This window comes from Notolepis coatsorum (genome assembly GCF_963971535.1).
Source record: "Notolepis coatsorum genome assembly, chromosome: 9".
Taxonomy (NCBI): domain Eukaryota; kingdom Metazoa; phylum Chordata; class Actinopteri; order Aulopiformes; family Paralepididae; genus Notolepis; species Notolepis coatsorum.
In genome coordinates, this window is record NC_140173.1 from 106,850,724 (window position 1) to 106,869,192 (window position 18,469).

General features: G+C 42.6%; 1 protein-coding gene across 1 annotated transcript in view; it reads left to right on the top strand.

Annotated features, from left to right (window-relative positions):
• Positions 1 to 18,469, top strand: part of slc30a6 (solute carrier family 30 member 6) — a gene marked incomplete at its 5' end in the record, with an annotated part of 272,427 nt that overhangs the window by 192,888 nt on the left and 61,070 nt on the right. Inside the window, one exon of the mRNA XM_084321298.1 lies at positions 8,181 to 8,275. Within this exon, the coding sequence (XP_084177424.1) occupies positions 8,181 to 8,275 (95 nt within the window). The remainder of the gene's footprint in view (positions 1 to 8,180; positions 8,276 to 18,469) is intronic.

Here is an 18,469-nt window from a genome sequence, read left to right on the forward strand (position 1 = left end):
TTCATCACAATATAATAGATATAGCTAGGCTACTGACATTGTCATTGTGATAATGTCAGTAGTAGCTGTATCTATTGTTTACACTTGAAATGTGTATTTTTATTTTGTGTGCATTTTTATTTTGTCACAATTATATTTGAAAAATATTGTGTACTAAAATTGAACTGTATTTCTGAGTTGCAGCACTTAAAAACATTAAATGGACTGTTATATCTTATTCAATTGTGGACATTTATTCATTCCCACTTATTAGACACTATTTCTGATGGTAAAATTAGCATAAAAAGCAAAATACAGAATTCTGAAATATTAAAACGGAAAAAACGGAATTTGGGATACAAAAATTATGGAATTTGGAAAATAATAAAACCGATTTCATATGGCTCTAGTTAGTGTCCCATAGACCATGGTCTGAGACATTAATATAGGGGTAGTGTCCCATAGACCAAGGTCTGATACATTATTATAGGGGTAGTGTCCCATAGATCAAGGTCTGAGACATTAGGCCCCGTTTAGACGGAAACGCTAGCAGGTGAATCCGCAAAAATATTTTTTCGGATGTGCCTTTCGTTTATACGGAAACAGCGTTTTTACGGGGTGAAACCGCAAAAAAGTGAGACTACCTTCCAGGGTGGAATTCCTAGAAACGATAAACCTTTGTAGGGCTGTCCCCGACTAAGGATTTGGATGGTCGACTAGGATTGGCCAAAATGTGCCGTTAGTCGACTATTGGTCGACTTAAAAATGTTTTTAAAAAAAATAAAAAAAAAGTATAATATCTTTAATTTTATTTTTTTAAATTTTTTTTATCATTCCATTTGGGCTGTGGGGGGTGCTTACTGTCTGAAGGAGTCGACTGAAGGCTTCTTGTCCTATGCAAAAGCATGCAATTGGTCCACTGATGGATACATCTTGATATTTGTCTAGTATAGTGTGTTCATTAGATGGGTGAAATCCTCTTTCAGTGCCTGTTTTCGTAGGCAGTTAGCCTCTGGTATGCGTGCCATTAGCGTTAGCCACGCTTCTATGCCTCTTTTCTTTTGAAAAAAATAATAAAAAAAACTAAAAAAATTATAAAAAAAAAAGATTTTTTTTTTTTTTTTTTTATTATTATATTCGACTAAGAGGTTGGCCAGTCGACTACGGCCCCTTTAGACCGATTAGTCGACTAATCGATTAATAGGGGTCAGCCCTAAACCTTTGTGCTCTCATCTAAACTGTCAAACCGCATAAAACGATGACGAAAGGGTTGTCAAGGCTCTCGTCGCGTGTATTGCTTACATCACAGGCATGCGTCAGTAGCCTAGAAGCGTAAACAAAGCATGTCTGATTCTATCCATGGCGATCACCTGAAGGCTACATTGGCAGTACTTTTAAATACACAAGAATCTGTCCCGCGGCGTGACTGGACCCACTGTCTGTGAGTGACTCTGCTTTGGTCCAATCACATTCCCCACCCACAGTCTGCGAATCAGAGGCAGAGTAGGGCGGGTCTTCACAGCACGTCTTGTGACATATGCGGCAATCGTGTGACAGAGGGGCTCAGTCGTCTGGAGTCGTTACAGCCTCGTCTGCACGGAGAATTCCATCCCAAAACGATAGTCTAAGACGTAAGACGACTTTTGCTGTTTCTGTTCAGACTCTCTCCGTCTAAACGTAGCCTTAGTAATATAGGGGTAGTGTCCCGGCATAGATGAAGGTCTAAGACATTGATATAGGGGTAGTGTCCCATAGACCAGTGGTTCCCAAAGTCGGGGTCGCGACCCAAAGGTGGGCCGCGAGCAGCCACGGATGGGCCGCGAGATGATTAAAAAAAAAAAAAAAAAAAAAAAAAATTCTTAATTTTTTTATTTTTTTATTTTTTTATTAACTTTTTTTTGTCAGGCCACTGAATTTAGAAGCAGGCCAGGACAGTGTTTCTAGTTGTATTCTAAAATTCTATTCTATTGTATTCTAAAATGTGACTATATGGTTTTATATTAACTTAATAAATAAACAAAAACGAAAAATCTACTTATTTCAACGAACATTTCAAACTAAATAGCAGATTATGCACATAAAACGCTGAAAACAACCGAAGCAACAATAGTATTTTAATGAGGCTATTATTATTATCATTATTATTTTGCAACAAGTTAGCCCTCTCATAAATAGCACATATAAATGAATAACTAACTTGAACTAACTTAATAGGATTGAAGTGATATTTGGCTTAAAAAATCGGTCGCCTGGCAAAAAAAAAAAAAAAAAAAGCCAGACGATGTGCATTGGGCCGCGGCTCTCTGACGCCTTATTTTCTGGGCCCCGGCCTGAAAAGTTTGGGAACCCCTGCCATAGACCAAGGTCTGATACATTAATATAGGGGTAGTGTCCCATAGACCAAGGTCTGATACATTATTATATGGGTAGTGTCCCATAGATGAAGGTCTGAGACATTAATATAGGGGTAGTGTCCCATAGATGAAGGTCTGAGACATTGATATAGGGGTAGTGTCCCATAGATGAAGGTCTGAGACATTAATATAGGGGTAGTGTCACATAGATGAAGGTCTGAGACATTGATATAGGGGTAGCGTCCCATAGATGAAGGTCTGAGACATTAATATAGGGGTAGTGTCCCATAGATGAAGGTCTGAGACATTGATATAGGGGTAGTGTCCCATAGATGAAGGTCTGAGACATTAATATAGCGTAGTGTCCCATAGATGGGAAGGACATTTATACATTTAGTTCAAAGACATGTTTAAAGCAAGGGATAGGTTTATAAACAACCTTTTAGTGGTTGTTTATAATATGACAAGTCACGGCTTTGCAGCAAGGCTGAAATCTATGAAAATGTCTTTCCAGGTTATGGGATCTAGACACTACCATAATAAAGGTGCCCTGGTGTTTGCTTACCAGTCCCTCTACATTTCCCCACTTTTCTTTTCTTTTTGTATTTTATTGCAACCAACTTTATTTTATGATAAATGTGTGAGGATTGGTGAACATCGCAAGTTGTGACGTTTCCACTAAACCTCTATTCCTAGTGAATTTGCAATGATTTGTACAATTTTATAAAAAAGAATGAAAATGGGTGTCGAGCATTTTAAGGCAATTAAACAGATTCAGATTTGCACAAAAAACTTAATTGCAATCACAAAACTCCTATAAACTCCTGCAGATATGCTAATATGCATCTGTACATGTTTGGAGGGGGTATGATTTATCCCCCTTCTGGTATCTAGATTATCATTCATTCTAGCATTGAATCAAATGCATGAATTTCTCAAAACTGTCAGCAGCCGACACATCATCACTATTTTTCGACCTCACACTTCTCCAAACCGTTCCTCAAGGTTGGCAGGTCTGTGTTCAGATGATCTAAGGCAGGATATTTCCTGACTTTTAGAGAAGCTGTGATGGTAACTTTACTTCTGGAGTGTTTTTTATAAAAAAAAATATTTGGTTGTCCCCAGACAAACTCTCTAAGAGTACACCGCAAACTAGAGGAGCATGTCCACAGGGGACACGTGCAGTAGTCGCAAACAAGAAAACTACATTAGTAGTATTCCTTTGGAGACACGTGTATAAGCAAAAGTAGGGCTGGGAGGTTTACTGAATATTAAGATATACCAGTGGTTCACAAACCTTGGGGCATGCCCCCCCTGAGGGGGCCTGGGCGAACTGCGGGGGGTGCACAGGGAAATGGGATGGACGGACTGTTTCTTTATATAGTTCTATGGTTGTTCCACTAGTCTAGGGGAATGCTGGCACAGCACTAACACAAGGTAGAGAGAGAGGTCTGGCTATGCGAGACTACCAGTGGAACAAAATAATCAGAGCGGAACCAAATGTATTCCGATTTAACGAGAGCTGTAAACCAACACTTTGTGATAGCGAGCTAGCTAGACGACACTATGTTAGCTGTCCGACCAGGGAGAGAGAGAAATCTGAAAACAGAAACATTTTAATGTTTTTTGACACCACCCCAGGAACTAAAATAAAAGCTAACGCATCCATAACATGCGTTAGAGGTAATGTTAACATTGTTCACGTTACGAAGGCAATGAGGCAATCCTCTCTCTCTCGTTTTCACGTCTACTGAGGTCGGTGTCATTTTGTCTTCAAAATAAAAGGGAGTTCAGTTTGTTTTAAATAAGATTTAAAGTGGTTATCCAACTATGAGACCCAGCCCTAAGGAAAGAATATTAAATTAGGGCTGCACCGATATATCGGTCGGGTATCGGTATCGGCCAATAAGTGCCTTGTTGACTGCCATCGGCCTATCGGCCGATAAGCTCATTATTTACCGATAGCAGTGGCCGATAATTATCCGTCAATTTGTGTTGCATAAATCTGGTCCACACGTTCAAACTTTGAAAACAACACTAAAACCCCGCCTACTCCTCTGACGTTCTGCAAACTGTCACAAGCATTCTGGCACTCGCTGAATCTGAATTAGATTATTCGTTCTACTACTTACATGTAACGTTAAGCTAACGTGTTGTCCAGTCCACATGTTCAAACTTTGAAAACAACATTTCAGTAGTGTACCATGGGGTTTCAGTCAAGCGAACTGCAGAACCCCCCCCACCCTCAGCATATTTACCCTCCATAGCAAGCATTGGTATTTTCATATCTCTCAGGTCCTTCCTTTGCTCAGAGAGCCCATGCTGTATTGTACCCATTCTGCAGTCTGTTGATAAAGCTTTCAATCAGTTCATCCCGAAGTGCAGTAACATGCCTCGTTTGATCTTCCTCCTGCGGTATAATTCAATGATGCCGGCGCGGAGCTAAGATTGGTGGTAAGAACAGAGGTGGGTGCAAGCGGTGTGACGTAATTGGCAGAATCGACTGTTGATTGTTCTGTTGCCGTCTACCATGCATTGCTTTGGTTGAGAGAGATACAGTAGTGTCTCTTAAAACTCATAAACAAGTCTTGAGCAAGACAAGTTAGTCTGTTAGGTTATGAAAGCCAGTGAGTATTGTATGACTCAGACTTCAGCAATAATCATGACTCATGAGCAATGCATTATAAAATAAAACACACATGGCATGGTGGAATACCATAAACATATTTCTTGATGTTTCCTTTTTTTAAGTAAAGAGGGCTATGTTCATATCTGTGAGCACAATTTGTAACACAAAAAGAGAGACTTGTAGCCTATTTATTTATTTAATATTTTATTTATTCATTTTATTATTATTATTTTATTTGTTGCCATGCCTAAAATAATAGTCAAGCATAGGGCTAAAACATTTTCTTAAACAATAATATAATTTGATTGGTTTTGGTTTTATGGTTATATGGCTATAATAAAAGCTTTTCTATACATTTATCTGATTGATTGATTGATTGAAAACTTTATTAACAGATTGCAGAATTGGTACAATACAGTACAGCTCTATATAACAACAGTGCTAAGACTGGAGGATGAAGACCAGAAAAAGACTTTTGGCTTTTTTACATAAGGGTCCTCCATTTTCAATTAATCAAAACATTTAATAATAATAAAAAAAAAAAAAAAAATCAGAAATATCGGTATCTGCCGCGGATTTTCATATCGGTGCATCCCTATATTATATATACTGTATGTGGTTGTATTGATATTTTCCTGTAGGTGGTTTCAGATTGCTTTATAGCTTGTCAAACTGTGTTCCAGGGATACAGTTCTTGTCTGAGGATGATCTGTTCAGCCATGAAAATGTACCATTTTAATTAAAAAAAATTCTCTCACAAAACCGTTTAACCTTTAAACAGTTGAAACTGGTGACTGGTTAACTGGTAAATGATGAGTCGCTTGACCCATCCTAATCCCTTAAGAGCAAGTGGGCAGGCACCTGGGGACCGACTCCAGTTGTAGTGCCAGTACCTCGGGTCAAGGGCAGTAGCAGGATTATATACCTATATTATGCATGTCCTTTGGTGTTGTAGGAAACCGTCACATACATGTGGACAACATTCCAACTCCACACAAAAACCCAAGACCTTTTTGCTGCGAGGCAACACCGCTAACCACTGCAACACCAATTAAGGCCATTGGCGCCGGGAAAATAACTAATTTAACGTTCGATCTTAAGTTCATCTCACTCTACATTGAAGACTGTCAGGTTTTAAACTGTGGATATCAAACAGGGAAGGTAAAGAGAGTTTTAAACTCTTAACCCCTTAAGCCTGAGATGTATTTCACGTCATAAATAGATCAAGACAGTCCATATTATTATTAAGTAATGTTGCATTTCTTTTTTAAATGTAGCCAAGTGTAAAGACCCTAACCCTATCAGAACAGCAGTCGCTCAATCACCGTACCCAGCAATGAAATGACGCAGTCATGAAATCGTTGTAGTCCTAAGAAAGAGGAGACCCAGAAATTTCGATGGACATTTTATAAAACTACACCTACCCAGCTCACACCAGCTGCTGTCAAAGCTGCAGCCGGCTGATGTCGAACAAACCTGAACGTTATTGCCATAAAATACAACGTATATTGTTTCTTTACCTTTCTGTGAACGTCTAGGAAAGAAAACGCGTCACAATCCAGTCAAAAATGGTGGAGCTATGGACATTATACAAAAGTATATTCACGGGCGCCTGGTGGTACTAAATCCAGATTTAACTCTCCCATTGGAAAGAGGAGAGTTGGCCCGATCCATAGATGTATGACTTGGCCATGCCCATAATAAGGTAATTTATAGGCCTGATATTCTATATTCTATATATATTTCATATTGCACGTGTCCGGATGGCAAAATTCAGTACTGTATCTACAAAAAAACCTGCCCTTTGTTCATTTGCTTAGACTTTTAGTACACTTGATCTCAAGAAGGTGCTGAATGAGCCTTGAATTTGAATTGTTCACGTCTGGTCAATGTTAGTTAGCATGGCGTTATTTACTGTCAAAGATGAAAACAAATAATAATAATTTATATTCTCCTTTGGTTCATTACTATTTAGATCCTTAATTGATCCTGCCTGTCTTTTTTTCTGCTGTGAAGCACTGCAATTCTTGTATGAAAGGTGCTATACAAATAAAGTGTATTATTATTATTATTATTATTGATAAGTGACACTTAGACCAGCCTCTGTGCATGCACCACCCAGTGTTTTCTATCGCAGAGTCCATGTTACCATGGCAACAACTCTGCAACTGTGCTATTCCCAGCCTTTTAGCAGAGATCGTTAACATCTTTAAAACTCACTCATTTAGGCGGCTGGGTGGCGCGGCGGACTAAGCGCTCGTCACCAACGCGAGATACACTGGTATCGAATCCGGCTGTCAGCGTTGCCTCCAGCTTGGACGGCCGTCATACTGGCTCAATTGGCAGAGTCAGCGGGAGGGAAGCCGGTGGGTGGTAATCTGGTCGTTGTAAACAGCGACTCCTACAGGTCGGTCAGGGCACCTGCACAGCTAGGAAGGGAGATGGTGAGGGTAGTGTGAGCCTCCCACACGTTACACCTCACCAATGAGAGTCCGCGCTGGCAGGTGAAAGGAAGTGGCTGGCTGACTCTGCATGTATCGGAGGGGACATGTGATAGTATCTATCAACCCTCCCTATACCGACCAGTGGGGGGGCACATGCGAGCAACGACCAGGAAGGGGAGGGGGGGAATTGGCATGATGACTAAATTGGGATGGGAGAAAAACACAGAAAAACAGGAGGATAAAAAGTGGATAAAAAGAAATCACTCATTTAACTTCAAAATGCAGTGAATTATCATTTTTACTCAACATAAAATTAAATCATGTAAAAAAATTCTATGAATATGTTAAGTAGTTTCGTTGTTGCTGCCATATTTTTTGTGTTTTAAGTGTTTTTCCCCTGTTCAAACTTACCAGTGATCAGTTTAAAATGGTTTTAAATAGTCTGTCTCTAGCTGTAACTTAAATGCTTTATATATGTAACTTTAATATATATATAATTATATATATATATATATATATATATATATATATATATATATATATATATATATATATATATATATATATATAACCTTTATTTAATCTCGATAAAAATAATTTTAGGAAAATCCTCATTTCCATTTATGCTGAGAACAACAAATTAAATAGACTAAGAGAGACAAGAAAATAAAAAATCAATCAAAACAATTACAGACTGTTTAACTGTTTGTTTTAATTCAATATTTTCCCCTCTCTCTCTCTCTCTATCGCTCTCCTCCCCCCCTTCCCCTCCAGCGGTCGTCTATTGGTGGGGACGTTTGTCGCTCTGTTCTTCAACCTGTTGACCCTGCTCTCTGTGAGGAATAAGCCTTTCTGCTACGTCTCAGAAGGTACAGTGTACATCTCAAGCCCCGCCCTCTTTTCTTGATCCTCCTCCATCCAATCACAGCTGTTGAATTTAACCGGATTTTAGGGTCAGTACTTAGCATGGTTTTTTAAGCCTCATGTCCATTGCTGGATCTTGGGAAGGTATTCAAACAGAATCATCAGACCCATTCTCTATTTTCACCTTTCTAAAAGCTATCTTTTTATTTAATCTTTTTTTTTTTAGAATTGTTGTTAGTATTACAGTAAATTTTATCATATTTATTATTGCATTGTTAGTTGGATTATTAATACAAGTACTGCTAGTATTACTATGACACGTAGATGTAGCCTGCCATAGCCAGAGCAAAGTTATCCTTCTTTGCCAGTGTCCGATACTAAATAGATTTTAATAGTCTGTATTACTCAGAGCTACCAGTAGGAGGCTCGGTGTTGCGTGCATGTGCTCATAATGTGTGTATGTGTACATGTACTTATGTGTGTACATATGTACGCACGTTTATGTGGGTGTGTGCATGGATGTGTGTGTGTGTATCCATGGATGAAATTCTCCTTTAGGCCCTGTAGCCACAGCATGCTGTCCCCTGTGAATGAGTGAAGAGTAAAATCTCATTGACACACAGGGACCAGGCACACACACACACACACACACACACACACACACACACACACACACACACACACACACGCACACACACAGAGCCATGTTTTCATGTGTTTTGGGGACACATCACATAGACTGACATTCACTAGCACCTAACCTTAACACATTGGGCGCCGGCCATTAGCCTTATCCTTGTAGCTAATGCGCCAGGTTTCCATAGCATATTTTCACTGTACATCACTATGTTTGGAGAGCTATATCTATATTCTGTATTATAGCTATGGAGACAATACTGTGGTCATTTGACAGTGACTTTCTTCTGTCGAACATGCAAAAAAGAGATACTTTTTTCATGTATACGTTCGCGCGTTACCCCGTGGTGAATATTGTATAGTTTAGGAGTGATCCGGGATCAGGCCTAACAAAAATAATGGTTGGTTTCAGGTTGCCGACCGACCCTGCCGATTTAGGTGCGACCCAATATATTTTATGAGTTTAAAAAAAAAATTATATATTAAAAAAAAAAAAATCCTTTTTTTTTTTTTTTTTTTTTTTTAGAATAAAGTTTCATAGAAATCTTAGTCAAACATTTAGTATTATGGATATTAAACATGCTGGCAGAGTACATGCATCCATGTTGTTGTGAACATTTTAACCCTTTCACTGCCACACGACAGCCGGTTAACCCTTTCACTGTGACAATACAGAAGGTTAGCCCTTTACTATCACACAACCGACGGCGATGCTCCATCATTAGCATCATTAGCTCCGCATCCGCTGAGCTAATGATGCTAATGATGGAGCATCGCCGTCGGTTGTGTGATAGTAAAGGGCTAACCTTCTGTCGTGTGGCAGTGAAAGGGTTAATTAAATAAAGAAATTCCCTATCCATAGTCGCCGTGGGAAAGAATAAAAAAAAAAAAAAAAAAAAATTCCCTACCTACCCATGGCCAAACTGACAACCAACCTGAAACCAACTATTATTTTTGTTAGGCCTCATTCCTGAAAAGCTGAGTCATAGGGCGCTACGTGAATTCTACTATAAGCGTTGGCGTTTCTTGCCTGGACACGCTACTATTTCCAAATAGATTTGTTTATGCTTTGATGGCCAGTAACGGCATTCGTCTTAAACACCACACACGCTGATCAGCTGGATCAATATGAAAACATTGTACGATCAAGCTGGAATTGACGTCAGATAGTCCTTACCTTTGATCGGGGGTATTCCAAAAAGAATATTCCAATTGTCTGATCACGATTTCCAGTATTGGTGTCCATCGTGTCCTCGACATAATCCGGCACACACATGCATGGAGGGTCATTGGGCATGTTTCAATGTGATCGGGTGAACCGCTAGACTCGCCTGACCCAGAATATGGCGCCCGGAGGGATTTAAATGTAACACCTGGTGTGTGAAGGAGGGTTTCAAAGGGTGGGCGATACTGCCACCTAGCAGGATGCGGCCGGTATTACACTCTGGCAATCTCAGAATGATTCCCTATGGTAACCCTGAGGTCCGTGTGCCTGAAATGAATAAAAATATTGAATAAAAAATAACGACCAAAACCCGAGATATCTCCGGTCTGGCGCCCAACACATGGCAAGTTAACCTGGGATATCTCGGGTCTGGCGCTGAATGTGTTAACCATAATAACTATATGCATAATCCTAACCCTTATCCTAACCTTAACCTAACCCTAAAACAGTTCCTTTGCCTTGTAGGAGGGACTGGCCAGTGTCCCCACAACAACACCATCACTTGTAGGGACAGTTGGTCTCCACAACGGTTGGAAAACAGGGCAGACCAGACCCCAGGACATATTAACCTCACTAAGTCTCAGTCTGCTGCTAATGAAAACAGACTGTGTGGAATACAATGGAAGACACAAACACGCACACGCACAGAAACCTTCCTGCATACAGCTACATGCATTAGCACTCATACGCATATAGTTTGGAACACACGCTCCCCTAGGCCAGTCATTATCACTCTGTGGAGTTCCAACCCCCTACAATAGAACAGTTCTGAAATAGGAAAGCAAAGATCAGAGGCGGAGAGGAGTAGACGGAGAAAGGAACGTGAGGCATATAAGGTTTTAGTAAAGTTCCACCCAAGAAGAGAGGAGAAGGAGATAAAGAGGACAATAGCACTTACTGTCTTTTATCATCATGCACTTTGCTACTAAATAATCCTCCTTGCCTATATTACTACCTACTATGCTAATATGTCTTTACTACTATGCACTCGAGACTGTAGCACCCAAGTTCAACACTGTTTGACGGACATTGTTACTGAGTTGTACCCTTCCTGCTAAATCGCTTTGGATAAAGGCGTCGGCTAAATGACTAAATATGATAAAAATATGGTAATGATAGCAGATGGAGAACACGACAGCTAGATGCCTGGGTTGCTGTCAGACACACCGACCAGTAGATGGGTTACAGGTCCACTGCAACTTCATAGATCAGTTGAAGTAAGAACCAAATAAGCTAGAAAGAGAAACACCAAATCCCATCTCTTTCTTTCACACACACACACACACACACACACACACACACACACACACACACACACACACACACACACACACACACACAAACACACACACACACACACACACACACACACACACACACACACACACACACACACACACACACACACACACACACACACACACACACACACAGTGGTAGCCATGGCATTTGTGTTTATGTTTGTGTTTTCTCTGTTTGTTTGACATTTTACACAGTCTGTTTTGTGACTCACCGACCCCCTCCCCACCCCTGTTCATCTCTCCACCCCCTTCTCTCTTTCTATATTCCTCTCTTGCTCTGCTCCTAGTGCCACTGCCTAGCCTCGTTAAGCAAACCGATCCCTGATTGGTCCAATCCCCACTTGGCTCCGACCCTTGTCTTGTCAGAGAGGGGGGTAATTAGCTTACTTACTGATGAAATTAAGTTCTTTAGTAGAATAGTACATAGAGATTAAGGCTCCCTGCCTTCCTGGATTGACATGATTTAAGCTGGCCCCAGGAACACTGGTTAGCTCCCCCCCCCCCTTCTGTTACTTCCTTCTCCCTGTATCTTCCTTCTTTACTTCCTCACCTCCTTTGTACCTTACTCCCTTCCTCCTTTCCTCTGTGACCCGAGCCCCTTTCACACAGGAGAGAAGAGCCGGTTTCATGTTGTGTGTGGCAGATAACCACGTACCTGCCAACAGGCTTTCTCTCCCTTTGTTCCATTTTGGTAATTTCTCCCATTAATCTCAAAGTTTAATTTATTTTTATTTGAGTTATTTACCATAGTGACACAAATAAAATTCAGCTGTCTTTGGAGGATTTGTGATTCCAGATTTGATTCAGAGACATCTCATCTCCTTCGTTCACGACACTGAATTATTCCTGCACAACCTGGCAACCAAGAGTGAAAGTGAAACTCCTCAGCAGTGCATAGTCAACCAGTCTGCCTCCGACACGTTGAAAATGGATGAGGACAAAATCAAAGAAATATTACATATTAGTATTTATTATACTAGGCTACTACCAAGAACAGATTACGACTCCAAATGACTGGGATGGCAATTGGACGGGACTAATATTATCAAGTAACCTATGTTTGCCGACATACATATTACTGACATGGCATATTCACATGGGATTAAGATCACAGACAACCTCCGCAATTATTTACAAATTACTAGAGGTCCCCAGGTAGCCTAATACTAGTCCCATACGACCTAGGCTTTAATAGCAAACACAACAAAAAAGCGGCACGGTGGTGTAGTGGTTAACACTGTCGCCTCACAGCAAGAAGGTCCAGGGTTCGATTCCCGCTTGGGGACCAGGTTTCCATGATGCCAGGTACCCAGGTGGGGTATCTCCCAGGCCTTTCTGTGTGGAGTTTGCATGTTCTCCCCGTGCTCGCAAGGGTTTCCCCCCCGATAAGATAAACCCAATGGAAAAACATGCACAACAACAGATCGCTAACGCTGTGGCGTCCTTGACGAAGACGGACAGGAGCACTTGGATTGGTCCCCTGGCGCGGCTCACGTTGACGCCTGTCTGCTCCCGGCTGCCCTTGGGGGGAAGGACGACGGGATGGGTTAATCGCAGAGACGAATCGCATCAGCGATCCTACAGACAATGCATGCGTGTGTGTTCCGGTGTGTGTGTGTTGTGGATAATAGCCAATGCCAATTAAAGACCTCTGAGCAGGTCCTGCATTATATTATTAAACACATTTAGTTGGCTATAGGACAGCTCTCGCTCTCGCAGTCAAGAAACAATATATAATATATTTGCAATTGAGTCACAGTTGTGATGTAAATTTTAGCTAGTTGACTCAATCATATTTATAATGTACATTTATATTTATTGATAAGACCTAGATCTTTTTAACCTGTTTATTTTAGGGCTGTCAATCAATTTAAATGTTTAATAACCACATATTAATCGCACATTTTTATCTGTTCAAAATGTAAGGGATATTATTAAGTGTAATACTCTTATCAACATGGTAGTGGACAGGTATGCTTGCTTTATGCACATTTATGTTTATTAAATAAAATAAATAACCAAAATGACAAATATTGTCCAGAAAAACAAATAAACATGTTGCAAATAATGGCAAACAAATGACAAAGCTCAATAGGCCTAACAACAGACCTGCTAAATGTAACACTACTCCGTAATATGTGACTCAGCACAGACGTGTTAAAAAATAATTCTATTAAAAGCATTAATTATCATTATAATTATTTAATTCCGCGGATGTCTGTAGGATGGCAATTTCCTTTTCGCCCAATAATGTTAACCAATTGAAACACACATACACATACACACACACAGACCAACTTTCAGAGAAAAAAAGACAAAGGTCGCAAACATTCTTTTGCTGGTCTGGACTGGTCCTCTGAGCTCCTCTCCAGTCGAGCTGCTGCAGTCTTTACATCTAAAATATTAATAAATCCTCTGCCATTGTTGTGTAACATGTCGTCTTTAGAGCCTTTCTCTGCTTCACGTGAAGTTCCACTCTAGAATCTGCTCTATAAGTGAATACGTGGATTTTGTGATTTTGTGGGTGACCCTCGGACACTCTAGGGGGGTCCGAGGGCAGGCTCCCCTAGAATTATTTTTTGTGTACATTTTAAAGTTAAATGCATCAATCTGGTGCACTTTGAGAGCAAAATAAAGAGGCCAGATCTACGATGAACTTTGTGCTCAAAACACAAAATCGACTAGACACTGACTAGAGCATACAAGCGGGAGAACGGCAACAAAGGAAATGGCAGAAAGAGACATAGAGGAAGACGAGGCGGTATCAGACTTAGATTAAAAAGATCTGCTTACCGTCCAGCAATTCCATCCATCTTTCTGGCGAATGCACGTTCATTGGAGGGAAGGATGGACGACTTGAGAGCGAGGGTCCGATTCCAACGGGAGATGAGAGACGTTAACGTCATGTGTTTCACGGAGACATGGCTCAAGCCAGCGACGCCGGACAACAGCGTCTCTCCATCGGACAATTTCACCGTCCTGAGAGCAGATCGCACGGCAGCCTCTGGGAAGAGCATCGGAGGTGGGGTCTGCATCCTCACGAACAATCTCTGGGTTAATCCCAAGGAAGTACATGTCCTCTCAAGTTCATGCTCCCCAGATATGGAACATCTCCAAATCCTGTGCCGCCCGTACCACCTACCCCGTGAGTTTACCGCGGTCATTTTATCCGTCGTATATATCCACCCACAGGCAAATACTGGCAAAGCGCTGGTGGAATTACACGACCACCTCAACAAACAACAGATCAAGCACCCGGAAGCCGCGACGATAGTGACTGGTGACTTCAACCAGGCAAATCTGAAAAAAGTGATGCCGACCTTTTTTCAGCACATCGCCTGCTCCACAAGAGGGGGAAACACACTCGGCCACTGTTACACCCCGTTCAAAGCTGGCTACAAGGCTGTAGCGGCTCCGCCACTGATGGGTTCTGCAAGCGCGAGCGATCACGACTAAATTTTTTGAATCCCAGCATACAAACAAAGATCGCGTGACGTCGTCGTGTCACGTGAGACAAAAAAGTGGTCTGACGAATCAGAGGCCGCGCTCCGTGACGCGTTCGAGGATACAGACTGGGACATGTTTAAAGGAAGCGCCAGTGACGTCAGCGAGTACGCTGATATCGTTGTGAGTTACATAACAACGGTGGCAGACGGTATTGTCCTCACAAAGAAGGCGCGGGTTTTCCCAAACCAGAAACCTTGGGTGGACAACACTATAAAAGCAGCCCTGAACTCACGCACCACGGCTTATAACCTGGGCAGAGAGTCAGGAAATATGGAAGAGTACAAGGCTTCAGTCTACACTCTGCGCAAGGCTGTTAAACTTGCTAAGAGGACATATGCTGAGAAACTGGAGACACAAAGGGCACAAAACGACACAAGGGGCTTGTGGAGGGGACTGAAGACAATAACTGACTACAAAGTCAGCGCCCCCTCAATGGGGAGCGACGACGCCTCTCTCGCGGACAAACTCAACTCCTTCTACGCTCGGTTCGGTGTAGACAGTGTCGCCGCTAGCCCTCTGGCTAGTGACGTCACTGGCGCACCGGCTGTTGTGGAGGGGGGGGGGCAACCGCGGGGGGGCGGGGGCGCTCTCTCGTTGTCGGAACACAGTGTGAGAAGAGCATTTATGCAGGTGAACACCAGGAAGGCTGCGGGCCCAGATGGTATAACAGGACGCATACTTAAGTCCTGTGCAAACCAGCTTGCCCCGGTGTTCACCACCATATTTAATCAATCCCTGGCGGAGTCAGTAGTCCCTGCCTGCTTCAAGATGTCTACCATCATCCCTGTACCGAAGAAACCCTCCCCAACATGTCCAAACGACTACAGACCGGTGGCACTCACCTCTGTGGTCATGAAATGTTTCGAGAGGCTGGTCAAGGACCACATTTGTGCCTCTCTCCCCAGTGATATGGACCCTATGCAATTTGCATACAGGACAAACAGGTCCACTGACGACGCGGTCTCCCAGGTACTGCACAGCACTCTCTCCCACCTTGACTGTCAGAAGGGGGGCTATGTGAGACTGTTGTTCATTGACTACAGCTCAGCGTTCAACACCATAGTCCCCACCAGACTGGTGGACAAGCTGATCGAGCTAGGTCTGAGCTCCGCCCTGAGCGCCTGGGTACTGGACTTTCTGAGTGAAAGACCCCAGGCGGTCAGGGTGGGGGGTCAGACCTCCAACACCATCACCCTGAGCATCGGGTCCCCCCAGGGCTGTGTTCTAAGCCCCCTGCTGTACTCACTCTACACACACGATTGTGTGGCCAAGTTCAGCTCCAACTCCATAGTGAAGTTCGCCGACGACACGGTGGTGGTGGGGCTGATCTCGGCCAACGACGAGAAGGCCTACCGAGAGGAGGTTGAGGTACTGGAACGTTGGTGCAAGGACAACAGCCTGCTCCTGAACATTGGTAAAACCAAGGAGCTGATCGTGGATTATAGGAGAGGACAGCAGGAGACACACACACCACTGATGATTAACGGGGCTACCGTGGACAGGGTGAGCAGCTTCAAGTACCTGGGGGTCCACATCTCAGAGGATCTGACATGGTCAACACACATAGACACAGTAGTAAAGAAAGCGAAGCAGCGCCTCTACCACCTGAGACAGTTAAGGAAGTTCAGAGTATCGGGGAAGATACTCCAGTCCTTCTACTCAGGAGCTGTAGAGAGCATCTTGACCGGAAACATCACTGCCTGGTATGGGAACAGCACGGCACAGGACAAGAAGGCCCTACAGAGAGTGGTGCGCTCAGCCGAGCGTACCACGGGTATTGCGCTACCTCCCCTGCAGGCTCTATACAACAAGAGGTGCAAATCCAGAGCCTGCAGGATAATGAAAGACCCCCACCACCCCAATAACAGCCTGTTCCAGCTGCTGAGGTCAGGCAGACGCCTGCGAACCCCAGCTACTAGGACGGAGAGGCTTAGGCTAAGCTTCTTCCCCCAGGCCATCAGAGCCTTGAACAATGAACATTGAGAGACACAGAAACTGAACTATCCACACACAAGCACACACAAGCACATACACGACACGCACGCTGAGCACGCTCACACACTAGCAGCCACTTTAACACTCATGCCGCACACACGCACACTTATGGCCAGAGGAAAGGCCACTTTAAATTAGTATAACATCAGGAACAGTGTATTGCACTACTAAAGCTACCTAGCATGTCCTATATGCTCTGTAAATACTATGTACAGATACCGAGATGGCACACCATGTACCTGTTTATTGCACTGTTGTTGTTATTGGATTCTTTAATATGTTGTACCACTGTATTTTATTGGATTCTATTATATGTTGTACACTGTATTGCACATCGTCGCGGGCAAGACCAGCCGCATTTCATTGTATACCTGTATAACGTGACAATTAAAACTCTTGACTTGACTTGACATTTGAGCCATCAAAGAAATTAAGCAAAACCTGTGTTGAACTGGTTTATTCTTTAGAAAATAAAATAATATACTGGATTACTATCACGACTACTACCACTGCCAATACTACTGATACATCCCTATTGGCGAACTCTATATTTAAAAAAAAATATGTGTATTTTTTTTTTTTTTTTTTTTTTTTATATAAATAATACAAAATATATTTTTTCGGTTCATTATAAAACTGTGGCGGGCCGCCACAGTCTAGGCAATTAATGGGAAACACTGCAGTGGATGCCTGAACACATAAATTAAACGAAACCTAGCCTTATACATTTAGAATTTGTTTAGCTTTTTCCCGTTTGTACCGAACCATGACACCAAAACCGTTAACACCCCTAATGTTCACATAATGAAGAAATCTGCCCATCCATCACTACTTTCTGTGCCTAGAAACTCCCTCCGTCCCTCCACACTTAGTTCCTTTCTTTGTTTCTTGTCAGTCAATGTGTGCTGCTCCAGCACTTCCTTCCTTCCTTCCTTCCTTCTTTCCCTCCGTCCTTCCTTCCTCCTTTCCCTCCGTCCTTCCTTCCTCATACTGTAAACTGCCAATCAACATGGAGAGTACAGACCTTTGGCTCTGAGTACAAACACACCTGCTGGCAGTGATCATACACACACAGTCACACACACATACACACACACACACACACACACACACACACACACACACACATGTTGTCTCTCATCACACATACTCGGTAGGAAAGAGAGAGAGAGGGTGGGATGGAAAGAACAGGAATGGAAGGGTGGGTGTAAAAGATGGAAAGAGTGACGAAAGCAAGAGAAGGAATGAAGGACGGAGAGAGAGAGAGAATTAAAGTAAGAATGATGGAGGGAAGTCAGTGATGCAGAGTGACAGGCCTGTTAGTTCTTTATGTCCTTGCTTTGCCTTTTCTTCCCACCCTGACTCACCCCTCTGTCTGTCTGAGCTGAGCAGTCTAGATCCAAACCAGGTCAGGGTTCTCTCTCTCTCTCTCTGTGTGTGTGGGGGGTGGCTGAGACCCGTGAGCAAATGCACGCCTGCGCACTGAATAACTGAGTGTGTTTGTATGCGTTTGTGAGGGCTTGTGCAGGCGCATG